The sequence below is a fragment of the Asterias amurensis genome, chromosome 2 (genome assembly GCF_032118995.1).
Source record: "Asterias amurensis chromosome 2, ASM3211899v1".
Lineage (NCBI taxonomy): Eukaryota > Metazoa > Echinodermata > Asteroidea > Forcipulatida > Asteriidae > Asterias > Asterias amurensis.
The window spans coordinates 1163154-1190195 of record NC_092649.1 but is presented as its reverse complement, the minus strand read 5'-3'; the positions used below and the strand labels follow the sequence as shown (position 1 = coordinate 1190195).

Below are 27042 nucleotides of genomic sequence, written 5' to 3'. Positions count from 1 at the left end.
GCGAGTATACTCCAGAGGAGGTTTCTGCACAGTATGGGAAGATGATGATAAAAGGCCGGTGCAGAGTTTTTATGGTGCCGACATTCTTGGTGCCGAGTTTGCAAGGTGCCGAGGTTTGAGGAGAAAAAACCCAAAACAAAAACAAAACCACAACAGTTTTTTAAATTCAAGCCCCTTAAACAGCCACCTCGTGATCAGGATGAAATAAGGGGATTGTTAGATAATTAAATAGTCCTTTGAGGCTTAGAGAGCTGTGGCTCTTTTGGTCCAATGCCGACCCATTTCCATGATAAATAGTAATAAAGTATCATATATTTTTTGTTTTATTATGGAGTTCAGTAGAATGAAGATTCTCTTTTTCATGCGAATGAGCTTTAGCAAACATTCATGGAGGCCTAACAGCCGCTGTTGGTGACACGGGCTCAAAACGATTGGTTTCAATGGAGCTTTTTTGTGGTATATATGCCTATACTATCGCATGGTTGCGCAACCATTTACAAAAAAAGCTTCATTCTTATCATGTTTTTACCACTGCTGTTTTGCATACGAACCACTTGTGCGGGTCACCGAAGTTCACTATCATTCCTGTCAACATGTTCATGCGGCACTGCTTCCCGCCGCATCACGGACAGGAACTCACTTTCACTTTGCTATAAAGTAGTTCTGTTTGTACCCGGCTTGCTTATTACTCTAAAAATTAGTTAGCACTGTCTTACAATTACGTATGTTATTAATACAAGAACATTATTTGATTTTGGGGGGTAAATGCAACGACACCTTGTGTCGGCTTTGATTCTTACTGAAGGTAAAACAAAAACTAGCGCATTGATTTCAAAAGGTGGTCTGAGTGACCGGCCCCCTGGAGTGGCAGCAGGACGCCATTATGGTTTTCCTTATTTCCTGGTTTGGTGTTTGGGTAGAAGAGATGTTTTTCTGAAGTTTTCTGAAATTATATTGATTTTCATACCTTCGTGGTATTTTGTTTCTGACAATTTACCATATTTTGTAGTCGGGTGCATCTTGTAGAAAACAGAGGTGAGTGCATTTTGTGTTTAAGCTCCAAATTAATGAATACATTCGTCGCGTTTTTCTCATAGTGGTGAATCGGCAATTTTGAGCAAATTTGGGTTTTTGTAGACCCAGTAACTGGGGCGCTGTACTCCCTTTTCGAATGTTGACATTATCGGTCGAGCTAGTTCGACCGATCGAGCTAGTTTGACCGATAATTTGGACTGCCGGGCTAACAGCGCCCTACTCCTAGAACTATTTCGGTTTCGTCCGGCTATCGGGAGACGATAGCCGGACGAAACCGAAATAGTTCTAGGAGTAACAGCGCCCCAGGTACTGGGTCTAGGGTTTATGCAGGTTTGGGGTTAGTTTGTCTTCTGAATTCATTTCTGAAGGTTTTGAACAGAAATAATGTTTCCTTCTTGAGATATAAAGTCATAAAGTTGGCGAATATTTTGGAGGCTATAATAAATGGTTCTTGACATACTGACGAATAAGTGACTCGCCACTCTATAAACACAAGTATACAGTTTTGTTTTTTATAAGTGACGAATAGGCAAATGCGCTGGTAACCACTCCATTTATGATTATGAGTGACGTATCAATGGTAATGTCAGGTACCATTGGTTTCTCTGAAATGAGGTCAGTTGTTACGGTTTCAAAATGCCGGCCACTCGAAGCTAATAATTTTAGATAAAAGGAACATAATTTTGAGGTAAGCATAGTTCTGAAAGTGAAAAACAGATTATTTCAAACCGACCTAATAAATTAGTTTGTATTATTCAGTCCGTTCAGTCTTCAAGCTAATCTTAGTAATTCAGGCACCTATTGTTCCGAAAAAGTTAATTGTTGGGTTGTATACTTGTTTCATGATTGACAAGTATTTTTTATCAGGTTTTCTTTTACTTGAAGAATGAATAATCCTTAAGTTATAGGCCTACTGTTTTTTCAATAATGTGGCAACATTGAGTGAAGCCTCGAGTCTGGATGGAAGAAATTCAACAGTAATATGATTTTATAAATCAGTGGTTTTACCTTAATTGTTTTGGAGCATATATTATAATTCCTATCGTATATCAGAATTTCCTTGTGTAGCCTAAACAAGCTCTGATTGTTAAATGAAATCCTTCAAAAGTAGTGCAAACAAAATCAAATGATTATTCCAAAGAGGAATAACTTGGACAAATTACATTTGTCTCCCAATTAAAGTGATATCTGGAGGTTAACAAGACCAAAATGAAATGGAAAATCTCATGGGTACACTCTTTTCATGGAAGTCATGCCTGTGTGTGTGTTTTTTTTGTTTTGTTAAAACAGGTCTGAATATACGTTAACCCCCCCCCCCCAATCCACGCTGTGCCAACTACACCCATCTCATCCGACCCCATCCACCCCACTCTTTCCCCTCCACCCCCCCCCCAAAAAAGAAGGAATTATGGACAAGTGATTCACTCAGAATTTAACAGTTAGTCATCATTATTATTATTGGTTTATTAAAACACATTCAACTATCACAGCTACAAGCTGAATTGAGTTTAAAATACAGAGATTCATAAAAAATCGAAATATTTAAAAATTACAAAAAACCGTTAAGAATTACAATTTGTTTTTATACATTAAAAGGGCAATCTGGCAAATGCCAGTAACAAATTAGATAAATCAAAAAATTGCACAGCAAAAAAATTGCACAGCATCATGTTTTAAACACAAATGAAAAACAACGACACGTTAAATTACGTGCATTGAACGTGATATTACTGACGAATAAGCCCAAGCGCGTATATTTATTTTTTTAAACCGACGCCAAAATCGGGCACAAAAAGTGACGAATAAGCGCGTAAACGAGAACAATGTTTTTTACATACTGACGAATAGGTTTAATCGTTTCATAAAAAATAAAAAAATACCTTCTATACATTCTTAGAAACATACCTTACATTTTGCAAATGATAATGTAAGGTAGAAAGATATGAAAGCAACGGATAAATATACGCGTCATAACTTCAAAGTGGATTTACTCGAATGCACTTTTTCCCGATTCGTCACAGAAAAACGCAACGAATTATGTGAACATTTCTGTTTCAAGCCATTAGTCTAGTCAATCTAAGCCAAAATATTGTGGCGGGCACGGGTCGTTATCGGATCCGCGCTTAAATACAATTTGACCCTGACTCTTGCCGACTCAAGTTGAAGTCACTAAGCGGACTTGAGGCTGAGTGGCGAGGTTCATTTTATAGAGGAAATTTACCACCTGATAAATATACACAGACACAAGGATTTGTTGTTGTAGTGAACTCTGCCAAGAGTTAATTTATTCCGTACTCTGAATTCGGTGGTAAAACGTCAATTCATAATAATATAAGGGATTTCCCTTTATTTAATTCCATCCAGTGATATCCACACTCATAAAGAAGTATACCAGTTCCCATTATAATACACTTTGAGACCAATTCGCAAAGGGTCCCAATTCCTCACTTTGCGAACGGTAAATTTCCAATCCGCAAAGGTTCCCACTTCTCGGCGATTTGCCAAAGAAGGTACCAGACTAATTACAATTATTATAATTAAATTATTATTATAAATTATTATAATTATAAATGCACTCATTGACTGGAGAAAACTCCGGGTCAATGAGGTTCCCACTTCCAGCGAGTTGCCAAGAAGGTACCAAATTAATCTACTTCTTTATATACAATCACATCATTTTATTACCACCATATTTATCCATATCAATTCACATAAATTAATTTACCACTTCCTCACAGGCTACAATGCCTATTAGCTTCTTGTTTATAGGAACAACCTAAACTTACCGCCAAAGCAAATTTTGATATAAAAATTTGCCCAAACATCCCCCTTTTTTTTTTTTTTTTTTTTTTTTGTAACAAAACTTTCTCCGAGTGTGAAGTGGAGAACCTCAACCCGTCTGATAAATTTTGATGGAACCAAATGAATCATGTCTCGCCAGTACGCACCTTCCGGGAAGGGTTAATGAGATGGGGTTGTTTTATAACAGGTGCGTTTTGCATCTCCCGAAGTATCTTCTTTGCATACATATTTAAATCCCAAGTGCAGCGTTTTTCTGCCCTCCTTTAACTTTACCTTGATACTTCACCCTTAACAAAATGTCTGACCAAATTAACCGTGTGTTGGGTAGGATGTTTCTAATTACCTTTAGGCTCTCTTTACCCTATGTCTACTCTGTCCCGAATTTTCCTTCAAGATATCTTTGGTCCCTAGATATAACACTATTGTCGTCGGGACCTCGCCTTTTGCCAGGTATCTCCTGAGCCTAGTCCCAGCCGTCCAGGCGTGCCCTAGACACGTCTTTCCATGTCACTGTCCCACCACTGTGTCGCTGCTGTGGCGAATGATACTGTCCCGGTACCCACGTTCTTGCTTCGGATTGATGAACATCTTTAGGCTCCCTGTTACCCTATGTCTTATCTGTCCCGAATTTTCCTTCACGATATCTTTGGTCCTTATATGTAACACTATTGTCGTCGGGACCTCGCCTTTTGCCAGGAGTCTCCTGAGCCTAGTCCCAGCCGTCCAGGCGTGCCCCAGACACGCCTTTCCATGTCACTGTACCTCCACCGTGCCGCAGCTGTGGCGAATGATACTGTCCCGGTACCCACGTTCTTGCATCGGATTGATGAACATCTTTAGGCTCCCTTTTACCCTATGTCTTATCTGTCCCGAATTTTCCTTCAAGATATCTTTGGTTCTTAGATGTAACACTATTGTCGTCGGGACCTCGCCTTTTGCCGTATCTCCTGAGCCTAGTCCCAGCCGTCCAGGCGTGCCCCAGACACGCCTTTCCATGTCACTATACCACCACTGTGCCGCTGCTGTGGCGAATGATACTGTCCCCGATAAACATCTGTATAAAAACAAATTCAAAGAAAAACAGCCTGGGTAATCTGTTCTGACCAATATTTTATCTTGTCAAAGTCTTGTATGTAGTTGAAAATGTTGTACACAATTTGTTAACAACCAACTCAACATTCACCAATCTTGTAAATGATTATTTATCTTAAACAGCAATATGCTAATTAAAGAAGCGGTTGTCTACACTGCTTATTTATGACCTTGCTACAAGCTACCCCTTTTTAGACAATTGAAAACATTAAGTCTGGCCTAATGTAAGATTCACGTGCTCCAGACTTCCATCTCCCCATACTTTTGATTTGTTCCTCCCGAACCCCAAACATATCCTGCAACTATGAACTGAAAAGGATGTGGGGTTTACCTGATGGCCTTAATCCCTACTTTAAGATGTGATTAACTTGTCTGGCTGACATAGGGTCCTCCTCAATGTACAAACGGTGAAGTATTGGCATTCCTGTCAATAGAAATGATTGAACTTTACCCACTTGATCCGTTTTTGAATATCTTAGAACTACTTGCAAATTCCCTTCCTGATTAAAGGAAATATCACCAATACGCAACGCCCGGGAATTTGCCATCGTGAACTGTAAACTCACTCACCCTCAGAATAACCGAAAAGGGCAACCAAGAATGCTGCTTTTAACAGCAGAGCTTCATATGCTGATTATACTTTAAACATTAACTATGCTACTTTAATAAAGGTCATATAGGTCAAATATGGTATGTCTGCAAGCTATGCTGCAACCGGATGAAGATGTCTGCAAGCTATGCTGCAACCGGAGCAACTGATTCCTTTTTAATCATTCATCTTCTCTTTTCATCTTCACACTCTTCTACGTTTGCATCGAACATTTTTGTCTTCACTGTAAAAATTACACCCTGTAATTGAACCTATTTTTAATCATGCATCTTGTCATTTCATGTGTATGCTATGTTACATTTTAATCCAACATTATAATGGGTTACTTTTTGTAACCACTTTACGAATTGTTATCTTCACTGCCAATAATTACACCCTGTAACTTGAATAAGTGGATCACTCGATCATTTTTAATCATGCGTCTTCTCATCTCATGTACATACTCTGTACGTTTAGTCCCACATTATAATGTTTGTTACTTTTTGTAACGACCGAATTTTCGTCTTCACTGACAATAATTACACCCTGTAACTTGAATAACCGGATCAACTGATAATGTTTAATCATGCGCCTTTGTTGTTCATATACGTAAGCTTTACGGTTTAGCCCGCCTCCATTGTTCGTTACATTTTGTACCGACATTTTTACGACACAACGTGTCATTGCCATGGAACATCAGTGCTGTGTTGACCGCCAGATACGAAAAACCAACCGATATTGGAAACGTACACCTGATCTATGCAAATCAGCGCTTTCAGGTTCAAGCTAGTACTGACCTCCCTGCTAAGCTATGGTAGCTGCTACTGTTACCGATGATACTTAAACTATATAATGACTAAAAAAAGACTAAATTAACAAAGCTTTAATGTGTGTATTGATAGCATAGCCAGATAAGCCTTACCCCGGGTACCGCACCCAGTCCTATTCAATGTTCCCACCAAACCATTGAACCGTGTAACTCTTTATACTTAACAAGTATAAAGCAGATTTATTCTAATTCGCCTCAGGACCCAACCGAATAATTCAATATTTTGCAGACTGGCGGTAAAAACTAACCAGACTGCTCAGCACTGGAAATGTAATGGAACATCTTGAATCTTGCCGAGGGTCCAAGCGTCTACAATCCTCATTCATCTTAGAAACAATGAAACTACCCGTGGGATCCTCCCATGTGCAATTTATGAACATATGAAATATAACTGCAAGCATAGAGAATCACATTGGATTCACCAACTCAAGACAGTCAAGCCCTTTGGACCAAACATAAACACTGGTGTTAAATAACTTCCCGTTACCCCCACTTCACTTCTGCTTGAGAACTATAGTGTTGTTTATATTCTGTAACTCAAGTATAAATTAATTTTTTAAAGTTGTCCTATATATTTGTTACTAAAACTATCTCATGTAAGTAACCCCCCTTCTTTTTCCACAGGTCCCTCATACCTATTTTTAATACCATCGTACTTTTGATCTTGCTTTTCTCTATTAATTGACCATTGTTAACTGCATCATGATGCAACTTGTTCTCTAATTCTACCCTTTCATGTTTCCCTGCATTGTTAACGAACAATGCATTTACCACTTTTATGGTCCAGTAATCCATCCTTTCATATGAAACCTCCTTTGTCCTCGCCACTCTACTCGTATTGGTTCATAGCCACCAATTGTTTCTGAAATAGAAACTTTGATTGGCTGTTATTTTCCCGCTTCTTTCCTTCCCGCTTCTTTCTTCATTTAATCCATTTCCCCTCTCTTTTTCTATGAATGATATGTATTTGTTTGTACTTGTTTTATGCCTCTGAACTAGGTCCGGTTGGATCGAAAGCTAAGGCCATCTATACCACCCTATTCATTAAACATATGAAATACCAGATACGTATGTACAAATGGAAGAAGATGCAAAGGTCTTTAATTTTAATATTATGCAATAGGCTACCCCTTGATTTTTGGAAGCTGGCCATTTAGTGTCTAATAATGATCAATCATTCCGAAAGGTCATAATGAAACTTGGTATTGCCCTTCTATTCTTTATGTACACTTTGTTCTAGAGCTTGATTAACACATGGTGCTGTGACGTGCAATGCCCATAATTCAATTATGCCCATGATCTAACTGGTGTTAATTGCTGCCTCATTCTAAAAGTGCGCCATCCCCCCTTATTGGACGAGCTGCTGCTCTCTGTGCGTACGATCTGACACTATTTCAATAATTCTATGTGTTCTATGGAGATGAGCTCGCAAATACACTGCTACATAAGTCAAAAAATGCAGAGGTCCATGTAATGTATAGAAGTAATTGGACGCCTGTGTTTATTATCTTTCCATGTTATAAAATCCCCCTCGTTTACAGCCAGCAAGAAATATTGTGTCTTGACCGCTATTTGTACTAATATAGGGTCACTCTGCTTTATAAGATCACAGCGAAATCCACAAACTCGCTATGAATAATCTTAAAAATTTTAAGGTTAGCGGTTGGCCCTCGCCCAATTCGCTACGAACCGATATCAATGGATTAAAGGGAGTTGATGGTTAATTCATATGCTGCATGTTATCCGCCATCGGTATGCTTCAAGAGCCCGCTGTGCAATCAATGGACCCCCACATGCAACTGCTCCCTACTGTACTTATTTTGCACCCTGCATTTGAAAGTTGGGCACCGCCCAGTTCTATTGAAGATGATGTCCCTCCTAACCTACTACATGCCCCATCCCTGTTATGTATGGAATACCCTGAATATTGACTAGAGTTTGCCAAGTTGTACACTAAACTACTAGGCTTACTTATTCCTGATTGGCCTGACTGACACAAGCTCTGACTAACTTTCATATTAAACGGCAAGCTGCCAGAAAATTTTGATTGTCCGCCCTTTTCTTGTCCTTGTGTACCTGTACTCATGCTTTGAGAATGTTGGCCCGTTATACCCCGAGTTACGTGTAAAGGCCGTGAAATATCCTGACTATTAATCTGTGGGATGTTCGCAATTATTGACCCTTTATACATACTAGATGTTTGAAACCTTCCCGTATTCACGGTACTCGTGTTACCTACTAGCGTTACTGTTGGGGCTGTACTTGCCCCAGCATTAGGTATGAAAATGTAGCGACTCACCCGATTGGCCCGGCTAGTAAGCCATCGGCTTCACCACTCTCTGTAGCCGCCCATCTTCGCCCTCCTCATCAGGTATCACTTGGATTTCTTCAATGCGGTTCCCACTTCCAGCGAGTTGCCAAGAAAGTACCGAATTTTGCGAAACTATACAATCTATCTTAACTCCTCGGTGGCAGAATATTCAATGACGGTTCCCAGAAAGACAAGCACCCTTTCCCCAAAATGCCTTGCTTTGGTTGGTTGAAAAGAACAATGGAACCACGTCTGAATGCGCCCTGACAATCCCAATCGCTTATAGCCCCGACTGTGCAACCTGACTATAATTATGCATATTTCCTGGTGTTAAATCGGTTTACTGCGTTACGCATTAAACCCTAATACCGCCCGATTATAAAAGATGGTAAACCTCCCTGTCAAGACACACACAGTTCCCAAAATAATACACAGTTCCACAAGAGATTTATGAAGAACAAACAGCAATATAGGTGGTTTAATTGTCAACGCTCCAGTAAACAATTAACATAAGAAAATGTGGTTTAAGTGTCAACCTCTTCAGTAAACAATGAACATGGAGTAAATGTGGTTTAATTGTCAACCTCTCCAGTAAACAATGAACATAAGAAAATGTGGTTTAATTGTCAACCTCTTCAGTAAACAATAAACATGGAGTAAATGTGGTTTAATTGTCAACATCTTCAGTATCCAATTAGCAATGAGAAAATGTGGTTTAACTGTCAACCTCTGCAGTAAACAATAAGTAAATGTGGTTTAATTGTCAACTTCTGCAGTAAACAATAAACAATGAACAACAAGCATCAGTCAATGTGGTTTGAGTGTCAACCTCTGCAGTATCCACCACAATCAATGACCAATACAGAGCTACAGAACATTAAATAATAAAGTACCAGTTACTTGCAAAAGACACATACGTTCTACTCAACTTTACCCGTGATTCTCGCGCCTAAGCAGCACCAGCAATCGTCTAGTCAACCACTTTCAAAGTGGTCACTGCCCCATTAGTGTTAACAAGCACCAGCAATGTCAACCGCATGAACTTTATTATAGCCCAGTTTTGTCAACCACACCCAAGGTGTAAAGCACAAAAACCGGCACTGTCCGTCACAATATGGCTTGACGTAGACAAAATTGACAACATAACTTTTTTTGCAAGTGTCTCCTTAAACCCTCTAAAACAACATATCAAAAAAGTAGAAAAACAAGTAAGCAGGGGAAATATGCATAATTTGCATAAATAAAAAAATACCGTTTTCCCCCTAAAATACTTTTAAATGCACACCATACAAAGCAGATTTTTTTTTTCACATGATGATGATTTTTTTTTCATGAACCATGGGAATTGTCACTAAATATTTTCCAAACACATAATGAGCAAGAACAAATCCAAGATGACGGCCATTTTTCAAGATGGCCGCCATTTTCCCAGTTAACACAATGTAAGATAACTTTACAATCTATTTGATTTTGAAGGTGATCCGATGCAAAATGCAAAACAGACTGTGATATCTGGAGATGTCTGCAAGAAGCTGGGCTTGGAATGCTCAGTAGTGTCATGACAGATAATGTCAAAATCTCGAAAAAGGAATACATGACAAGGAAAACAGCGCCCCAGTTACTGGGTCTAACTTTATTGTTAACCAGTTGACTCTTCGAGGTGACTTTAATTTGCTTGGTGCCGAGTTTGTCAGTCAAAAAAAGGCCAGTGCCGAGTTTGTATGGTGCCGACATTCTTGGTGCTGAGTGGGTGCCGAGTTTGCAAGGTGCCAACTTTGCAGGTGCCGAGTATTGCAGGTGCCGAGTATGCGAGGTGCCGAAGTGACGGACACTTCGGCACCTCGCAAACTCGGCAAACTCGGCACCTTGCAAACTCGGCACTTACAACCTCGGCACCTTGCAAACTCGATTTTCATACTGCGTGGTACGTCGTTTTTATGTTAAAGTATTAGCCCCAGTATAACATCACAAGTATTATTGCAATATAATTATCGTAAAATTTACCAGAAAATAGAAGCGACGTTACAACACAGGACGGAAAAAAAGGATCGTGTATACCAAACGATCTTTGGTGCGTGCACATGCGAGCTATCACGCACTTAACTGTCGCGACCGTCAAAGGGTAAAACCAAACTATATTAGTAATAGTTTTTCCCGTGCAAAAAACATATATTACAATTTTTGGTTTGACTTCATGAGTAGTAGAGGTAATTTATTTGTACATTTGAAGCTTACACTTCAACAACAAGCTGTATGTAGACTGTCTCTAATTATTCAATTCTTTATTTCAGCCCTGTATAGTCTGCACGTTGGACTCTACGTGGATCTCTTTGTGGTTAAAGTACCATAACTTCATTCTAATTTGCGGTCATTGGGTTCTGTTAGTATGAAGAGACTTCATCACTCTGGAACAGATCCATCATGGCGGCATTTAACACAACAACAGATGCGACAACTACAACCGTTGTCGGAGAGTCTTGTGATTGTGATTTAATAGCATGGAAGAAAGTAGGCATTGTCGGAGGCATTATCCTCACTTTTGTTGCCGTGTTGACTCTGGTTTTAGTAACATGTAAGTCGTTTTTTTCTACCCCGTCTTTTCTGCAAAAATTGAGGCACAAAGTGTAAACATGCGACTCCTAAATAACATAAAAAAAACTTTAAGAATATGCCTCCTTCACAATTTGACGACAGTCGCATTTCTTTATTTGATGACTTATTTACAATACAACAAATCTATGGGTCTACGTTGCTTGTATTAAAGACGGCCATGCCCATTCAAACTTATCTAACACACCAAAGCTAAGAGGCCGACTTATCCTATAATAATCTATCTTGACAACCTTTACACGATATTTTATGTTTAAAAAATGAGATAATTTATTTTGGAATGACACTATTATACAGGCAAATAATACCCACTTTTTCAGAAAAGCTTGTGCAAAATGCCAATATATTGAAAGGTGTCTGCTTTCAAAAAAATATCAAATTTTTCTAAATCATCTCGAAAGTAGTTGTACTGAAGATGGTTAACTTGGAAAATTAACATCCCATTTTCAGAGGATTTCAATGTTTTGACAACAGACACCAGTTTGCTGGAACTCTATCATGTTGGTAGGATTTGCCGTAAACGCTGAATCACAAACATTTATGGCCCTATCTAGAACTAACAGGTTTGTTTCAAGCCCACTACCTCCATAAGCATCGAGTCTAACAATTTTACGGAAAACAATAACCAGAAACCCAAACTGTGATTGCGCAATCTAGTTTCTCACGACTCCGACTGATTCATCTTTTTTATTTCTCTTATAAAATGACTTTGTTATTGTTGTGTCATTAACGGTCTTGTTACCAATTTCATTATGTTCAAGACACATTTAAAGAATAATTTACATATACAAATGATGTTGTTATTGTGTAAATGCAAAAGTATGAGTCCTCTTGAATGTTGACGAGTATTTGCGTTCAATAAAACTTGAAGTTATTTGAATGGAACTGGAATTGCAGTTTGTTATACGGCTTGTAACTATTTTCTGTGTTACCTTTAAGGTCGGAGTTACCGGAAGCGTAAGAGAAGGATCAAGAAGAAACTACAAGGTAATTATTGAAGTACTGACATCTTTCAGACCATCCCTTCTAGAAGACTGTGTCTTCATGATTGAATACATGTTATACTATTGTCAAAGACCAGTATCCAATTGAATGCATTCAACAAACCTGTGAAAATGTTGGCACAATTGGTCGTCGAAGATGCAAATATTGGAAAGGAAATAGACCCTGTTGCATAGAAATGTGCGCTTTAAAGGCAGTGGACACTATTGGTAATTACTCAAAATAATTATTAGCATAAAACCTTTCTTGATTACGAGTAATGGGGAGCTGTTGGTAGTATAAACATTGTGGGAAACAGCTCCCTCTGAAGTGACGTAGTTTTCGAGAAAGAAGTAATTTTCCACAAATTTGATTTTGAGACCTCAGATTTAGAATTTGAGGTCTCGAAATCAACCATCTAAAAAGCACACAACTTCGCAATTACCAACAGTATCCAGTGCCTTTAACGTTCTTGTGTTGCATGACAAGTTAAACAATTTATTTATACATACCAAGGTTGTAGCTACCACGGTCGGAGCCGGTCGGCTATCACCCGACCCAGCTTTTGCCGACCGGGATCCAACAAAAAATATCAAACTCCGACCGGCATAAATTTATGTAAAACTGTTTTAAATGCCATTGAAATAAGTGAAACATAAAGAAAACAATCATGTAAAACTCCTAATTAGATGTGTATTTTATTTCTGTAAAAACAATCAAAACAATTTTCTCTCCAAAACAGCGATGTTCTCCGTGATTGTAGCTTAAAAATAAGCCGCTTGAATTCTGTGAGTTCATGGAGTACTAAAAAAAGCACGCACAATCTCCGGCGTGCGTGTAGTATCCATGATGCACAAAACCACATGGTAATACTCACACGGTCACCCACTGGTTCATGCAGCACGCCGGCACATAACACACACAGTCCGAAGTCCATCTTAACCAAGATTCCGCACGCTGTGATTGGCCATTGATGGCTGTTAATAAATCCATATTCATGATCTTCTTGGCTAGCCTTCTTCACAACACACGCTCACGAACGGAGTAAAGAATTGGCGAACGTTGTGCATCACGCCTGCAGACTGTATGCACAATGCACAGCCTAGGAGGAGTTCCAGTAACATGGACAACTTCTGCCAACAGAGGGCGTTGCAGGCCAAAGTTCATTGAATTATTTCTCAATGATTGTGTGTTGTTGACCGATCGTTGATTCACGAAGATTTTGTTGCAAACGGAGATCAGAACATGTTCAAAACAAACAATCTCAAACAACAAGTTCATTCAAATGGTTGTTGATAATTTAGGGCATAAATTAAGAGATAAAGTCGTCCAATTTTAGGGACTTCACTTCCGTGTTTTTTTATATATTTTTTTTTAGTTTCAACTTTTTTTGTACCATACATGCAGCAGGCTAGTGAAAAAACCTGCGGGCGATCAAGAATTTTGGTTGACTCGCCCGGCGGGCGGTTGAAAACAAAGTTATTCTGATGGGCGGACAATGTTGGTGGAGCCATCGAAGTTGCATTAACTTTTTATTTAGAATTTTATTTAGATGATTTTCCTGTCTATTGATACTTGTTGAAAAAAAATGAAATGACAAGAATCAATTTTTGAGTTTATTGAATGCACTTCGTTGAGAAATTGTCAATGAATACAACTCAGTGAAACATGGCTTTTCTATTTTACTAATGTGCTCCTTTTTGAAATGGAATAGTCTAGATTTTGCGACAGTGATCGGACATGTGTCCCGTCATCCTATGTTTCTGAACTTGTCTCTCCACTCTGCATTGCCTTCTGATGAATATATGCAACTGCAAGCTTTTCAATTGATAAATTCAACACTCACAAATTCTGCCTAGTAGTCTACCTACCCTATTTTGAGATGGGATTTAAATCGTAAACAGAATATTAATTTTATTTATTTTACCCTAACATTTTACTTTAAAACTTAGTAATTATTTATTTTCTATGGCTCCCTGGACATGTTTTTTCCATTGACAATGGCTATGTCAAGGCACAAATAGGCAAGAGAGAGCCTGGGGAACCCATCAAAGCTTAAACAAACCTAAAAATCTTCAGCTTCCAAAGACGCTGCCCCTGTTGATCCCACCGGGTTGTGAGGCGCTACGCTGCCCCTACATGTACACCCACCCTCTCGACCATGTTCTTTCGACAAAATTAGCCGGCATCCAATTTGCCCTAGCTACAACCTTGATACATACAGATTTGTTGTTTTTGTGTTTTGTGTAAGAATACAAACATATTAGTCCTCTTGAATGTTGACGTGTGTTTGCGTTCAATAAAACTATTTTCTGTGTTACCTTTAAGGTCGGACAATTACCAATAGTGTCCAGTGTCTTTAAGATGCACGAGAACCTATAAAGCCTTCATGCCTGAAACTATATGACAATGTCTTTTAAAATCAACAGCTCGTCAGTTTGTAATATGGTCTCTTGTTTGAGAGTAAGGTACAACTTCAGCTAATACTTTGAGATTTTGTTAACCATACGTTATTTATTTTGCCTCAACTTTACCTAATCCATCCAAGGATTTACCAAAGTGTTCAGTCTGAATCTTAAAAATCAAGTCCGAACCATTGAGTCTTCATCCATGTTAGTCCATAACTAAACGAGTTAACGAGTAACTACATATTATATTTATCTTTTAAATGATAGAGCGTGAAAGAAGACGACGGGTAGACGATCATGAGATGTCATCACTAACCGCAGAAGGTAAATACAAAACATGACACCACCTGTTTTTTAAGGAGAGGTAAAAGGCATTTTCGGACGGTTTTTCATCCATGTGAGTCCATAACTAAACGAGTTAACAAGTAACTACATATTATATTTATCTTTTAAATGATAGAGCTTGAAAGAAGCCGACGGGTAGACGATCATGAGATGTCATCACTAACCGCAGAAGGTAAATACAAAACATTACACCACCTGTTTTTAAGGAGAGGTAAAAGGCATTTTTAGACGGGTTTTTATTTGACTAAATGAACTTAAGGAAACTGGACTCCTCTGCTCTGTGACAAGACGCCTGAACTTGTATTTTGTTTTGTGGTCTTACCAAACACGATATTTCACCGAGCCCAAATTTCATGTGCCAGTTTACCGCAGAAATCTGCTCAAACGGATCACTGTTAATAAAGTCCATTTTGTGCTAGCTGTGTCAAGTGAAGATTGGTTAAAAGTGAACGTGAAGTAGACCTAAACTCGCGTATAGGCTACAAAGAAAACATGTATCGGTAAATAATTGATATATTTACCAATTAATCAGGGGGAGAATCATCTGAACCCTGTTTGTAAAAATACCAGAGTCGTGACTTGTAAACAGATCTTGCACAACCGTTACATTTGAGATTTTGCGTCACGTGGGGTGTTTAAACGGTTGATAACGACCAGCTGGGGTTGTTTATAACCGGTTGTTTTTGGAACGCATTGTACGGGTAAGCGCACAACCTCGTTCCTCGGGGTGATTTATCTCACTGCGCCATTAGCCCATGGATACGTGAATGCATTAATACTACTCGAATGCATATCCGAAAACTGTCTCAGAAAACTGCACCATACGTACAGAGATCAAGGACTTTGGAAAACGGATAAGTTTTTACAGAGTTTTCTCATTTATTACGCCTTTTAACCAAAATGGCATTTATGAATGGGAATAAAAGAGTAGTGACTTGTTCTAAATGGCTGTTTAACACCTTGCAGGGTCGTGACCTTGTGAGCACGTACGACCACGACCCTGCCGGTTTTAACGACCATTTAAGACATCGTCACACCTTTTTACTTCCTTGTTTTTCTTTTGAAAGTATACTCGGAGGTGCGTCGAAGAAGACACCAGGAAGAGGGCCAAGAGATGTCATCACGAACGATGGGAGGTAAGTACAAAACGATGGGAAAAGGCTTTTATTGTTAAGATATTTTTTAAAGGGAAACGCCGCGCAGTCAAAATATTCAAATTTATTGAAAGTTCATTATAGGTGCGCTCTGATCAGGGATGAATCTTGTCCCTGAAAAAAAGGTAGGAGTACAAGGGCTGACCTGGCGTGTGGGCTCCAATAGCAAATTGAGGCTGTTAAAAAAAAAAACAAAAAAAAAAACGGTATCTCGCGCAAACGGTGTCAAATGTGTGACACTCAATTAAATAATGGTTCTTGTAATAAACTTCTGAGGAATCAGCTTAGCTCTGTTTTAATAGCAATCTGAAATATGAAGACAATCAATAATACAGTTACACGGATGTCTGTTTTTAATGGAATTATGAAGTAACTTAAACACTTACAATAAATCTTATCAAAGTTACTCAAAATAATTGACTATACAAGAGCAAATAAATAATCAAAACACTTCATTTTAAGAAAACGACTTAAACACGTTAGCGGCTCCCGCCACGGCTTTCTGGGCCGCGCAATCTTGAAATGCTTTTTGCATCGGCAATAATAATTATTTACAAAACGAAAACCAAACTAGAGCATAAATGGCAGATTCTAAAGACATCAATTTCTCAAACTCATGTCTTATGAAAAACAATCTTAGATAATAAACTTAAACAACTTTAGAAATAGAAATATATAATACAAAAAGGGGAAATTTACCTGAAATATGAAGACAATCAATAGTACAGTTACACGGCTGTCTGTCTTCAATGGAATAATGGGAGCACCCAAAAACTGACGTTGAGGGCGCTCGATTAACAAAAGAGTTAGTTAAATGAGGAAACTAAATTTGATTAACCAAAAAAATAACGGGCATGTTTTATACCTGTCACATATGTATTACATATGTATTTGTTTTATCCAATAATTATACATCAGACACATTTGCATACCTATTTCTTGCGTACAGTGTATGGACAAACAATAATGTTGGTGAAATACCCAACCACTGTATCTTCCTGTTTCTACAAGTAGTTTATGAGCTAAACATCTAGATTTAGCCAGATAATGTCTGTATTGGGATTATTAAAGTAAAAATCTAATAACCTACCTAAGCCAGCTAATAATTATAGTAATTGTAGAATTGAAAATGTATGTTAAAGACACTGGGCACCTTTGGTAATTGTCAAAGACCAGTATTTATTCTCACTAGGTGTATCTCAACATACAAAAAATAGAAATTATGTGAAAAATAATGTGAATTCAATTGGTTGTTGAAGTTGCGAGAGACTACATATATATAAACTGTACACAGGAACAGTATTAGCGAGTGAACGCTGAATAAATATCAGTCTCTACTAATACAGAGAATTAGTAGAATGTCACTGTGGGTCTTAAGGGACAGCTGACGAGCATGGAGGTCTCTCCGTAGGATGTCGAGTAAGTTAGTTTTGTGACGGCCAAGACGGGCTCTCATGTGTCCCGATCCAACTACTGCGAACATGAGAGCATTCTGAGCGGGTGAGTCGGGATGCAGTCGAAGCACATGCCCGAGCATGCGCCACCTTTTGCCTTCCTCACTAATTCAGATAAGGGATGAGCTCCACAACGAATATATAGGAAGCTAATCGTTATCACGGATGGTCGGCGACATCGAAGAATTCGTCCAAGGTGGCGACGGTGGCAGGTGTCTAACTTCTCGAGCACGTCCTTAGGTGCAGCCCAGCTACTTGAGTTGTACATGAAGACAGACAATACCATGGATTTGTAAACATGCATGAGTAAGGTGATGGATATTTTGCGGGTTTGCATCCAGAGTTTGGTAAATGTGTTGAAGGCTGCATTTGCTAGGCAGATACGGTGTCGAATGTCTTTCAAGACTCTGGATGTAAGGGGGATTAGTCTTGAGAGGCTTTCACTGTCTTCGTCAAGGAAGTCAACGTCATCAGCGTAAGCTGACTCCAGTGGTAAAGAGGATAGAGATATTGGTGGGTCAGGATGTGCAGCTTGTTGTCTGACGTCATTGAGGGCTCCAGCCAATGTTGCGATGAAGAGTGCCCCGCTTAGGCTGTCACCTTGAAATGCGCAACTACGTCCTTTTTTGAAACCAGCTTGACATGGTCCGGTGAAGGTGTCGATTTTCTTCTCAACTCTTTTTAGCGTTATGATTGGTAGTAGTTTGCAGGCTCCGTTTAGGAGGATGATAGGTCTTAGGTGCTCAGGTGGTCCGGGAGTTTTCTTTGGTTTTGGCAAGGCTTTTAGGATTCCTTGCATATTGTTTGAACACTTTTTTGCTGCAAATTTCAAGAGTTTGTTGTCAATTTGGTCGGGTCCCCTGGCTCTTCCATTCTTCAATGATTTAACAGCCCTTTTCAACTTTGTTTTCTGTAATTCTTTGTGTTAGAGGCGATGGATCGCCGACAAAGCTTTCAATAGCTCCCTCGTCGTCTGTGAAATGATCTGCGAACCATTCGGCGATTCTGTGTGCTTTTCATCCATCATTCACAATAAACTTTCCGTTTTTGTCTTTCACACAGACTGGATGGGGTTTGTTCTTAGTTCTTATTTCCCCCACTGCATTGAACATTCTACGACTCTCGTGTGTGTTAGTTATCTCTTGTATTAGGTGTTCAGCCTTGATGGTTTCTATTTCGGGCTGGCGTTTACAAATTTTATCCCGCAGTGAATTTCTTTCCTTTTTCAGTTTCGATATGTCTCTTCCGTCATTTCTGTCTTGGATGTTCATCAGAAGTGTTTTGCGTTGGTTGGATAGATTACGAATTGTTTCGTCGTTAGTGAAATTCGGTTTGGAGTTTTCTGGTCGAAAACCAATTTTACTTTAACAGCACTGCTTCTAATGCTACTCATTAGTCTTTTCAGTCTTTGATTTGGTTCTAATCCACCAGTTATACTTTGGATTTGTTGCGTAAGATTGGTATTGTATCGGTCTTGAGTTGTTTTGCTACTTAACAACTGTAGGACATCGAAGGGCCGGTGTTTTTGGCGCTTTGTTTGCTTGTTAGATGCATGTTCTTTAGGTTGAGATGTGCAACTACTAAGCGATGATCCGAGATCAAAGTGGCTCCGCTGTATGATCGTGAGTCTTCCAAAAAGACATTTGGAGCTTTGTCTACAGAGAATGTAATCAATCTGGGCATAAATGGGTCTTGTTTTTCCAGGAGAGTGGCTGTCCTATATTCTACAACTTCATGTGGTAGAGCTTTGTCTACAGAGAATGTAATCAATCTGGGCATAAATTGGTCTTGTTTTTCCAGGAGAGTGGCTGTCCTATATTCTACAACTTCATGTGATACGGTGTTTACATGGGTGTTGGAAAGCTGTGTTGCAGGCAAACAGTCCATTAGTTGTGATGAATTCCATTAACGGTTCCCCATTTGTGTTTATAGTACCCATTCCGAATGAGCCAATTGGCGAGAGACTAATGGAAGAAAAATGGTGAGCTCTCGAATTCAAATAAAATCTTATAGTGAGAAATTACCTCTTTCTGTAAAACTACGTTACTTCAGAGCTCTTCATACTATCAACAGCTCTTCAATATGCTAAAAAAATATTAACTTAAAAACTTACCTGGTAACGAGCATTGGAGAGCTGTTGATAGTATAAAACATTGTGGCAAACGACTCCCTCTGAAGTATCATAGTTTTTAAAAAGAGGTTATTTCTCACTAAAACAATAAAAGACTTATTGCTAGAAGTCTTATTCTTATCTGAAAGCAGAATAATTCGTCCAACCCGGGTGTTTGTTCTTTCATCATTATCTCGCAACTTCGATGACCAATTGAGCCCAAAGATCACAGGCTTGTTATTTTATGGTTATGATGGGATACACCAAGTGAGAAGACTGGTCTTTGACAATTACCAGACGTGTACCAATTCCCTTTAAAACACATTCAACTACAACACATTTTCAACATTCCTGTGATGCCAAGAGCGACTTCGTTCTGAATAAAGTTTTTGGAAAATTGTGCTATAAAATTGTTTTATCAATCTTTGCTTTTGAGAAAAAGAACAAAGTTGAACACGGGAAGAAATTTAATATCGTACATGTTTGAATGTAGAAGATTCTACGCAAAACTAATAGGCTTGCAAGGCTCAAAATCAAGTTCTTTTATTTTCCACCAATAGTTTTGTTGAGAAAAATTAAAAGATGTACAAATATTTATCCTTCCAATATTTTGAAGTTTCAATATAGCGATTATTAATTTTGGTTTTTACCCATACACCGATGTGTGTTAGCACTGTATACTCAGTACTTTCCCGAGTCCTGTGAAAAAAATATCACAGGCATGTTACTCGGGTAGCGATTGGTAAAACAGCAGTTCAGATGAGAATAAGAAAAATATTCCAGAATGAGGGATCGCTGCATTAACTGTATTGTGTTTTATGAGAAAACCTTACACTAGTGATGACTTAAAAAAGGCACTGGACACTTTGGGTAATATTGTCAAAGACCAGTCTTCTCACTTGGTGTATCCCAACATATGCATAAAATAACAAATCTGTGAACATTTGAACTCAATTGGTCGCCGAAGTTGCAGGGGAATAATGACAGAAAAAACACCATAGTTGCACAAATGTGTGTGCTTTCAGATGCCTCAAAAATATTAAAAGTCTTTTGGCCTGAATTGTGAATTCTGATCTTGCAGAAAGCCAATAGCATTCTAAACGTTTCATTCACTGCATGATATCTTACACAATTGTATAGCATATGGTGGCTTTTCTAGCATTAATAACCATGCAGCGTTCGCCCCTTAACAGTGGGTCGCTGGCAACACCAGAGGACCAGTCAGAATTTGCTTTAAGTGGTCCGGCTGGCTTGTTCAATATTGAAAAGCATCCCTGTTCAAAATGAGTTACGGACTAGTGAAAAGGTTGAGTAGAGATAGACAAGCTAGTTGGTAATCGCTGACAAAGTTAAAGGCAGTGGACACTATTGGTAATTACTCAAAATAATTATCAGCATAAACCTTACTTGGTAACAAGTAATAATATGGACACAATGTCAGTATAAATCGGCGTGAGAAACAGCTCCCTCTGAAGTGACGTAGTTTTTTGAGGTCTCGAAAATCAAGCATCTGAAAACACACAACTTCGTGTGACAAGTGTGTTTGTTTCTTTCATAGTTATCTCGCAACTTCGACGACCAATTGAGCTGAAATTTTCACATTTTATGCTTATGTTGAGATACACCAAGTGGGAAGACTGGTGTTTGACAATTACTAACAGTGCAAACCTTGCCCTTGATATCGAATGGTCAGGCTCTATGTTTTTATAATAGACGATGTTTTATGCCATGGTATTACCATTCCAGAAATAATACAGATTCATTTCTCTGAAGGTTGTTCTAAGTATAAGTTTGTTGCTGTTAAAAGATGCTTGTTGTTCTATAAATGTCCATACTGTTTGTTTGAATCAGATGATGGAAGAGTGCAGGGAGCCCATCAAACGAGAGATCCAGCCCAGGTCGCTGCCGAGAGCTGTAGAGAGGCAATAAGAACTCATTACAGGGACAGCTATGTGCAACTGACACCATTGGAGGATGACACAAAACATATCAAAGATATCTACACAGAATTAACATTGGAGGAGTCTGGACAGAAACTGGAATCGTATAAGGATATTTTTCTTCAGACAACAGAATATGGTGATCTAATAAAACGGGTTATTTTGAATGGGGAACCTGGTAGAGGGAAGTCTACCCTCATAGATAAGATGGCACATGACTGGGCATGTGGTGAAGCACTGCAGCAGTTTGAGCTCGTATTCGTTTTAAGAATGAGTGCAGTTAAACAAAACACAGATCTAATTGACTCAATTTTTGACCAACTTTTAGACGAGGATACTGGTATAGATAAGAACTTGTTGAGTTATTTTATCAGTCACAATCCATACAAAGTACTGCTCTTGTTGGATGGCTTTGATGAGTTAAAGACCCGTGCCCTGAATGAAGACCTATTTGGTTCAATTCTAAAGACCATGAACTGTAAGAAAAACCGAGAGTGTTTTGTTGTAGTTACCACTCGCCCCTCCCACTATCATAAATTAGTGACAAGGTCATTAATTAAAGAGCCTTTCACAAAGGTCATGGTTCAAGGTTTTGATAAGGAAGATATCAAGATGTATGTGAAGAGATTTTACTCAGATGAACAAGACAAAGCTGAAGGGCTTATTCTGAGGATCGAGTCTTCCAATAATTTATCTGATTTGGCAGAGAGTCCAGTGCTACTTCTGTTGATGTGTATTTTGTGGAAAAAGGATTCTACACTCCCAGAAACCGTGTTCCGTATCTACGATGAGGCATTGGAGTACATGTTTGAAAGAAAAACTGATATGTCTCCAGATGAAATACTAAAAGTAACAAATGAACTCGGAAAGATTGCCTTGCGTGGTCTTCTTGGTCCAGAACAACAGCTTGCTTTTCTCGAAGAAGAGTTTGAACCGGAAGTACTTGAATCTGCACTAAAAGCAGGTATTCTTACAAGAAAAAAGGTATTGCATGGACGGAAAAGTCGCACCAGCATTCGGCTCCTGCACAAGACGTTTCAAGAGTTTTGTGCTGGTAAATACTTACAAAGATTATCAGAAACAGAATTGAAGAAAAACCTGAAACAATTGATCGAATCTGGAGGTAATGATTATGTTGTTCGGTTTTGTGCTGGTGACAATACGGCGTGTACAAGTATAATTTTACAGACACTTGTTGCATCCAACCAGTTCAAAGAAGAGCAACAATGTCTCAGAACTCAAGAAAAAGATGTGATACACGAACGTGCACCCCTAATGCAGTTAGGCCTAAACTGCTATTTTGAAGGTCAGTCGAAAGATTTACCTCCAGTGGAATTCATAGAGTCTGTACTAACAGATAATGTAAACATTGCTGAATGGGACAGGGACAGTCTTAATTCATTCACAAACTTTCTTCAAAATGTTCATACCCACACTGACGAACAAACTGATTATCTTGGCAAGGTACAGTCTGTAGAAATGAGTGATTGTGACTTGGGTGGTAGGTGTATGTCAGATTTGGCAGAATCCTTGAGCTTAATGGCGAATCTTTCATCAGTGACGTTGTTAAGATGCACATTGCATAAAGATGATTCTTCTGCACGATTGGCAAACCATATCAAGAAGAGGAAGAACCTTCAGAAGCTTTTCTTGCTTTACTGCCGGTTGAGGAATATGATACATATTGCACATGAACTGTGTGATCTGCCCAACTTGGTTGAATTGAATCTTACGGGAAGTATAGCCTTGGGTGGTTCTGCTGCACCATGGGCAGATCAATTCAAGAAGATGATGAAACTTCGGAAGCTTGACTTTAGTTACTGCTTATTGACAGGTAAAGATATGACACATATTGCTCCTGCACTGTGTAATCTGCCCAACTTGGTTGAATTGAATCTGAGGGGAAATGTAGCCTTGGGTGGTTTAGCTGCATCATGGGCAGATCACTTCAAAGAGATGATGAAACTTCAGAAGCTTGACTTTAGTGACTGCTCATTGACAGATAAAGAGCTGCATGGTCTGTCCAACTCGGGTTGTAAAGTGATTCTTGAGGGAAATGAAGCCTTGTGTGGTTCTGCTGCATCAAGTGTACATCACTTCGAAAAGATGAGGAAACTTCAAAAACTTAACTTGAGTCACTGCTAATTGACAGGTGAGGATATGGCAAATATTGCTGATGTACTGTGTGATCTGCCCAACTTGGTTTATAAATTGAATCTTATGGGAAATAAAGACTTGGGTGGTTCTGCTGCATCATGGCCCATCACTTCAAGAAGATGAAGAAACTTCAGTATCTAGACTTTTACGGAGCTATATTGACATAATGGCGATACAACACTTATTAATTCTGCATGTTGTGATCTGCCAAACTTCAAATACACTACATATTGAGTACAATGAACATCTCAGCTTTTGGATAGTTTTGGTCAAATTGTTGAACTACAAAACAAAGATGAGGTACCTTGATAAATATCATTTGTTTGACCCCCACCTCCTTCACTGCAAAGTGATCGTCCTAACTTTGTTCACTTTAGATATTGAGGGGTTAAACTCCATAGATCTCGGAGGTGCTTTTGTAAGAGTTAAATGCACTCCACACTATTGGTAGTTACTCAAAATAATTGTTAGCATAAAAACTTACTTGGTAACGAGAAATGGAGAGCTGTTAAACATTGTGAGAAACGGCTCCGTCTGAAGTAACGTAGTTTTTGAGACAAGGGTGTTTTTTCCATTACTTCCAAGACCACAGTACTTGATGAAGGTACGTTTGATATTGTTATATTTCAATAGAAAATCCTGAAAAGTTAGAATATTTTCATCCTCAGAACAAGTGTCCATAATCCCTTCATCACTTCAAGATCGGTAAAAACTACATTTGTTATTGATTTTGACATAAGAATTAAGCCAGATAGTTTCAGACAAAAAGTGTTTGGAATGGTTCGTTTGCAATTCCAACCAAGCCCTTACAACATCTTTGAGGAAACCGTCCTTTAAAATATGGAATGGAAATTCTGAGGGAAAAATATTTAACTTCAAAGTAGGCCTAATATCTTGAATATCAGCCTGCTTAAACATGCCTTTGATAAAAAGCTTCCACTTAGCATCTTTTGAGTTATCAAGAAGTCTTTTAATCCAAGTACATAAATCCCTTTTGAAAGGATTCCACGTCAAGCATGTTCAAACCACCATGCATGTAATTATTTATGACCACTTTCCTACTTACTCGGTCAGGCTTCCCATTCCAAATAAATTTGTAAACCAGCTTGTTAACCTGAGCGATAAATTCCTGGGGAGGATTTTAGTGTCTTTAATGACTGTTTATCACACTGCAATGCATCCTTTATATCCTTATATCAACCCATTTTCCAAACTCTCGTTCTGTGGATGTTTTGGTCAGAACAGAACCAACCATTAATGTTCAATGTATGGGCCCTTTTAAAGAATTCATACTAGCCTATAATTTTGATTTAGTTTGGTCTGCTCGGGTATATTGCATGTTCTCTCTTTTTTTTATATAATATAAGAAATTTGTTCATTTTCCTCCCTATTAGAGTCTATAGCCTTCTCCGTACATACTTTACGCTTTAGTGTTTCGGTTGTGTGTGTAATTTATTGTGTTTGAGAAGAGCAATAAATCATAGAAAAATAATGAGCGTTGGGATATCTTTTTCAGAAATTTATAAGAAGAATATTATTATTATACTTATTAGCAAATTATAAAACGTCCTCTTATTGCTTGAACATCGAACTGTTTGTTTTTGAGTTTTGAGTTTTCATCTCCGTGAGGACTCACTGAAACATCTTAGCAGTGTCAGCCGTTTAGCACTTCTTGCCTGTAGTGAGTATATGGAGGCCGACTATCATCAAATAAAACCAAAGGTTTCCTCATTAGCCGTTGAGAACGTTTATCTTAATGGGAGGAGCGCTATCAGTAATGGGGGCTATACTATCCTCAAGAATGGACCCTTCCCATGAAATATGCTAATTACATTCACGCATGCGTACAGACCCTGTTGGTTGGCAAACACCATAGAGTTGTGCACTAAGCAGACGCGCAATCGCGTGTGCGTCATGCACCCATGCCGTGTACAAAACAGCGCGATGTTCCCGTAGTTTGCCAACCAAACCGTTAGTGCGCACGCGCTATGTGCAATTTACATATTTCATGGGAAGGGTCTATTCTGGCAATCCATTAATGAATCAGACGAATGCATCGCAAAAACTTGCAGAGAAACAAGAAGAGCTCCCTAAGTTCAATTTTGAAAAAGTTTTCCAGTGTAAATGTAATGATCCGCCAAGTGCGCCCTCATTGTTGAACTTCTAAAAAAAGTTTACTTTTAGGATTGTCACGTGACGATCTTTCTCTTTTTGAATAGCTTCGTTCTTGAAAGAGCACTTTTTATTTGGTCTGGATTTCTCTCGATGTTTATAGGGAGCATGGCTCTGGCCATGCTCCAAACCCATTTATCTGGGAGGGACAAGCTAATAGAGCTATCTGTGAGTACTATTTTGTGTGTTGGCTCTCATTTATACCTGAATATACTGTGATTTTTAGGGTCATGTTTGGATCGGATTATTTATATAGATCGTTTGCAGTGCGTCCGTCGTGTGTGTAGCATGGAAGCCACATGTTTGAGCTTTTTGTGAAACTTTACTGTGCACTGTGTAAAGACATGTATATAATGTACTGTAGTGTTGTAATTGTTTTGTTGTTTGCTATGGGTTACCATTAAACCTATACATGAGAAGTTTATTTGATATATTTTAGCTGTCATTGACTGGCATTTATTTATTATTGATTGCATTTTGGCGAATGCTCGTCCTTTATTCATTAGAGGACCAGGGGTCGATTTCACAAAGAGTTAGGACTAGTCCTAACTTAGGACTAGTCCTAGGAGATATACAGATTGCATGGATAGTCCTAAGTTAGGACGAGTAACTGGTCCTAACTCGAGATAAGACTAGTCCTAACTCTTTGTGAAATCCACCGCTGGGGCCGATTTCACAAAGAGTTGGGACTAGTTCTAACTTAGGGCTAGTCCTAGGAGATATACAAATTGCATGGATAGTCCTAAGTTAGGCAAGTAACTGGTCTGAACTGGAGATAAGACTAGTCCTAACTCTTTCTGAAATCAACCCGGATCTCCTTCCCTTGTCTCTACATAAAGACTACACAAACTTGAATTTGAGAAACGCCAGATTTTACCCATTGTGTGCTTAACGAATATGCATGGAACCAGATAATGCAGTGACTGACCAGATCCGATCTCGAGTGTTTTGGAACTGTCCACTCCGGACGCTTTTGCTTATGCAATCGTGTCCGGGCTATGCAAAACCGTCCGGTGGACATGTACATGACTGTACATGTAGGTGCGCGCGTAA

At 38.8% G+C, this 27042-nt stretch overlaps 1 protein-coding gene across 1 annotated transcript; it reads left to right on the top strand.

The window, feature by feature from the left end:
* Positions 1 to 912: 912 nt before the first annotated feature.
* On the top strand, positions 913 to 26363 carry LOC139954423 (NLR family CARD domain-containing protein 4-like). Its single transcript, XM_071954219.1, has 7 exons — positions 913 to 1035; positions 10950 to 11230; positions 12208 to 12255; positions 14925 to 14981; positions 15118 to 15174; positions 16070 to 16138; positions 21572 to 26363. The coding sequence occupies exons 2-7, from the start codon at positions 11080 to 11082 to the stop codon at positions 23803 to 23805; spliced, it is 2616 nt and encodes an 871-aa protein (XP_071810320.1). The 5' UTR covers positions 913 to 1035; positions 10950 to 11079; the 3' UTR covers positions 23806 to 26363.
* Positions 26364 to 27042: the final 679 nt, after the last annotated feature.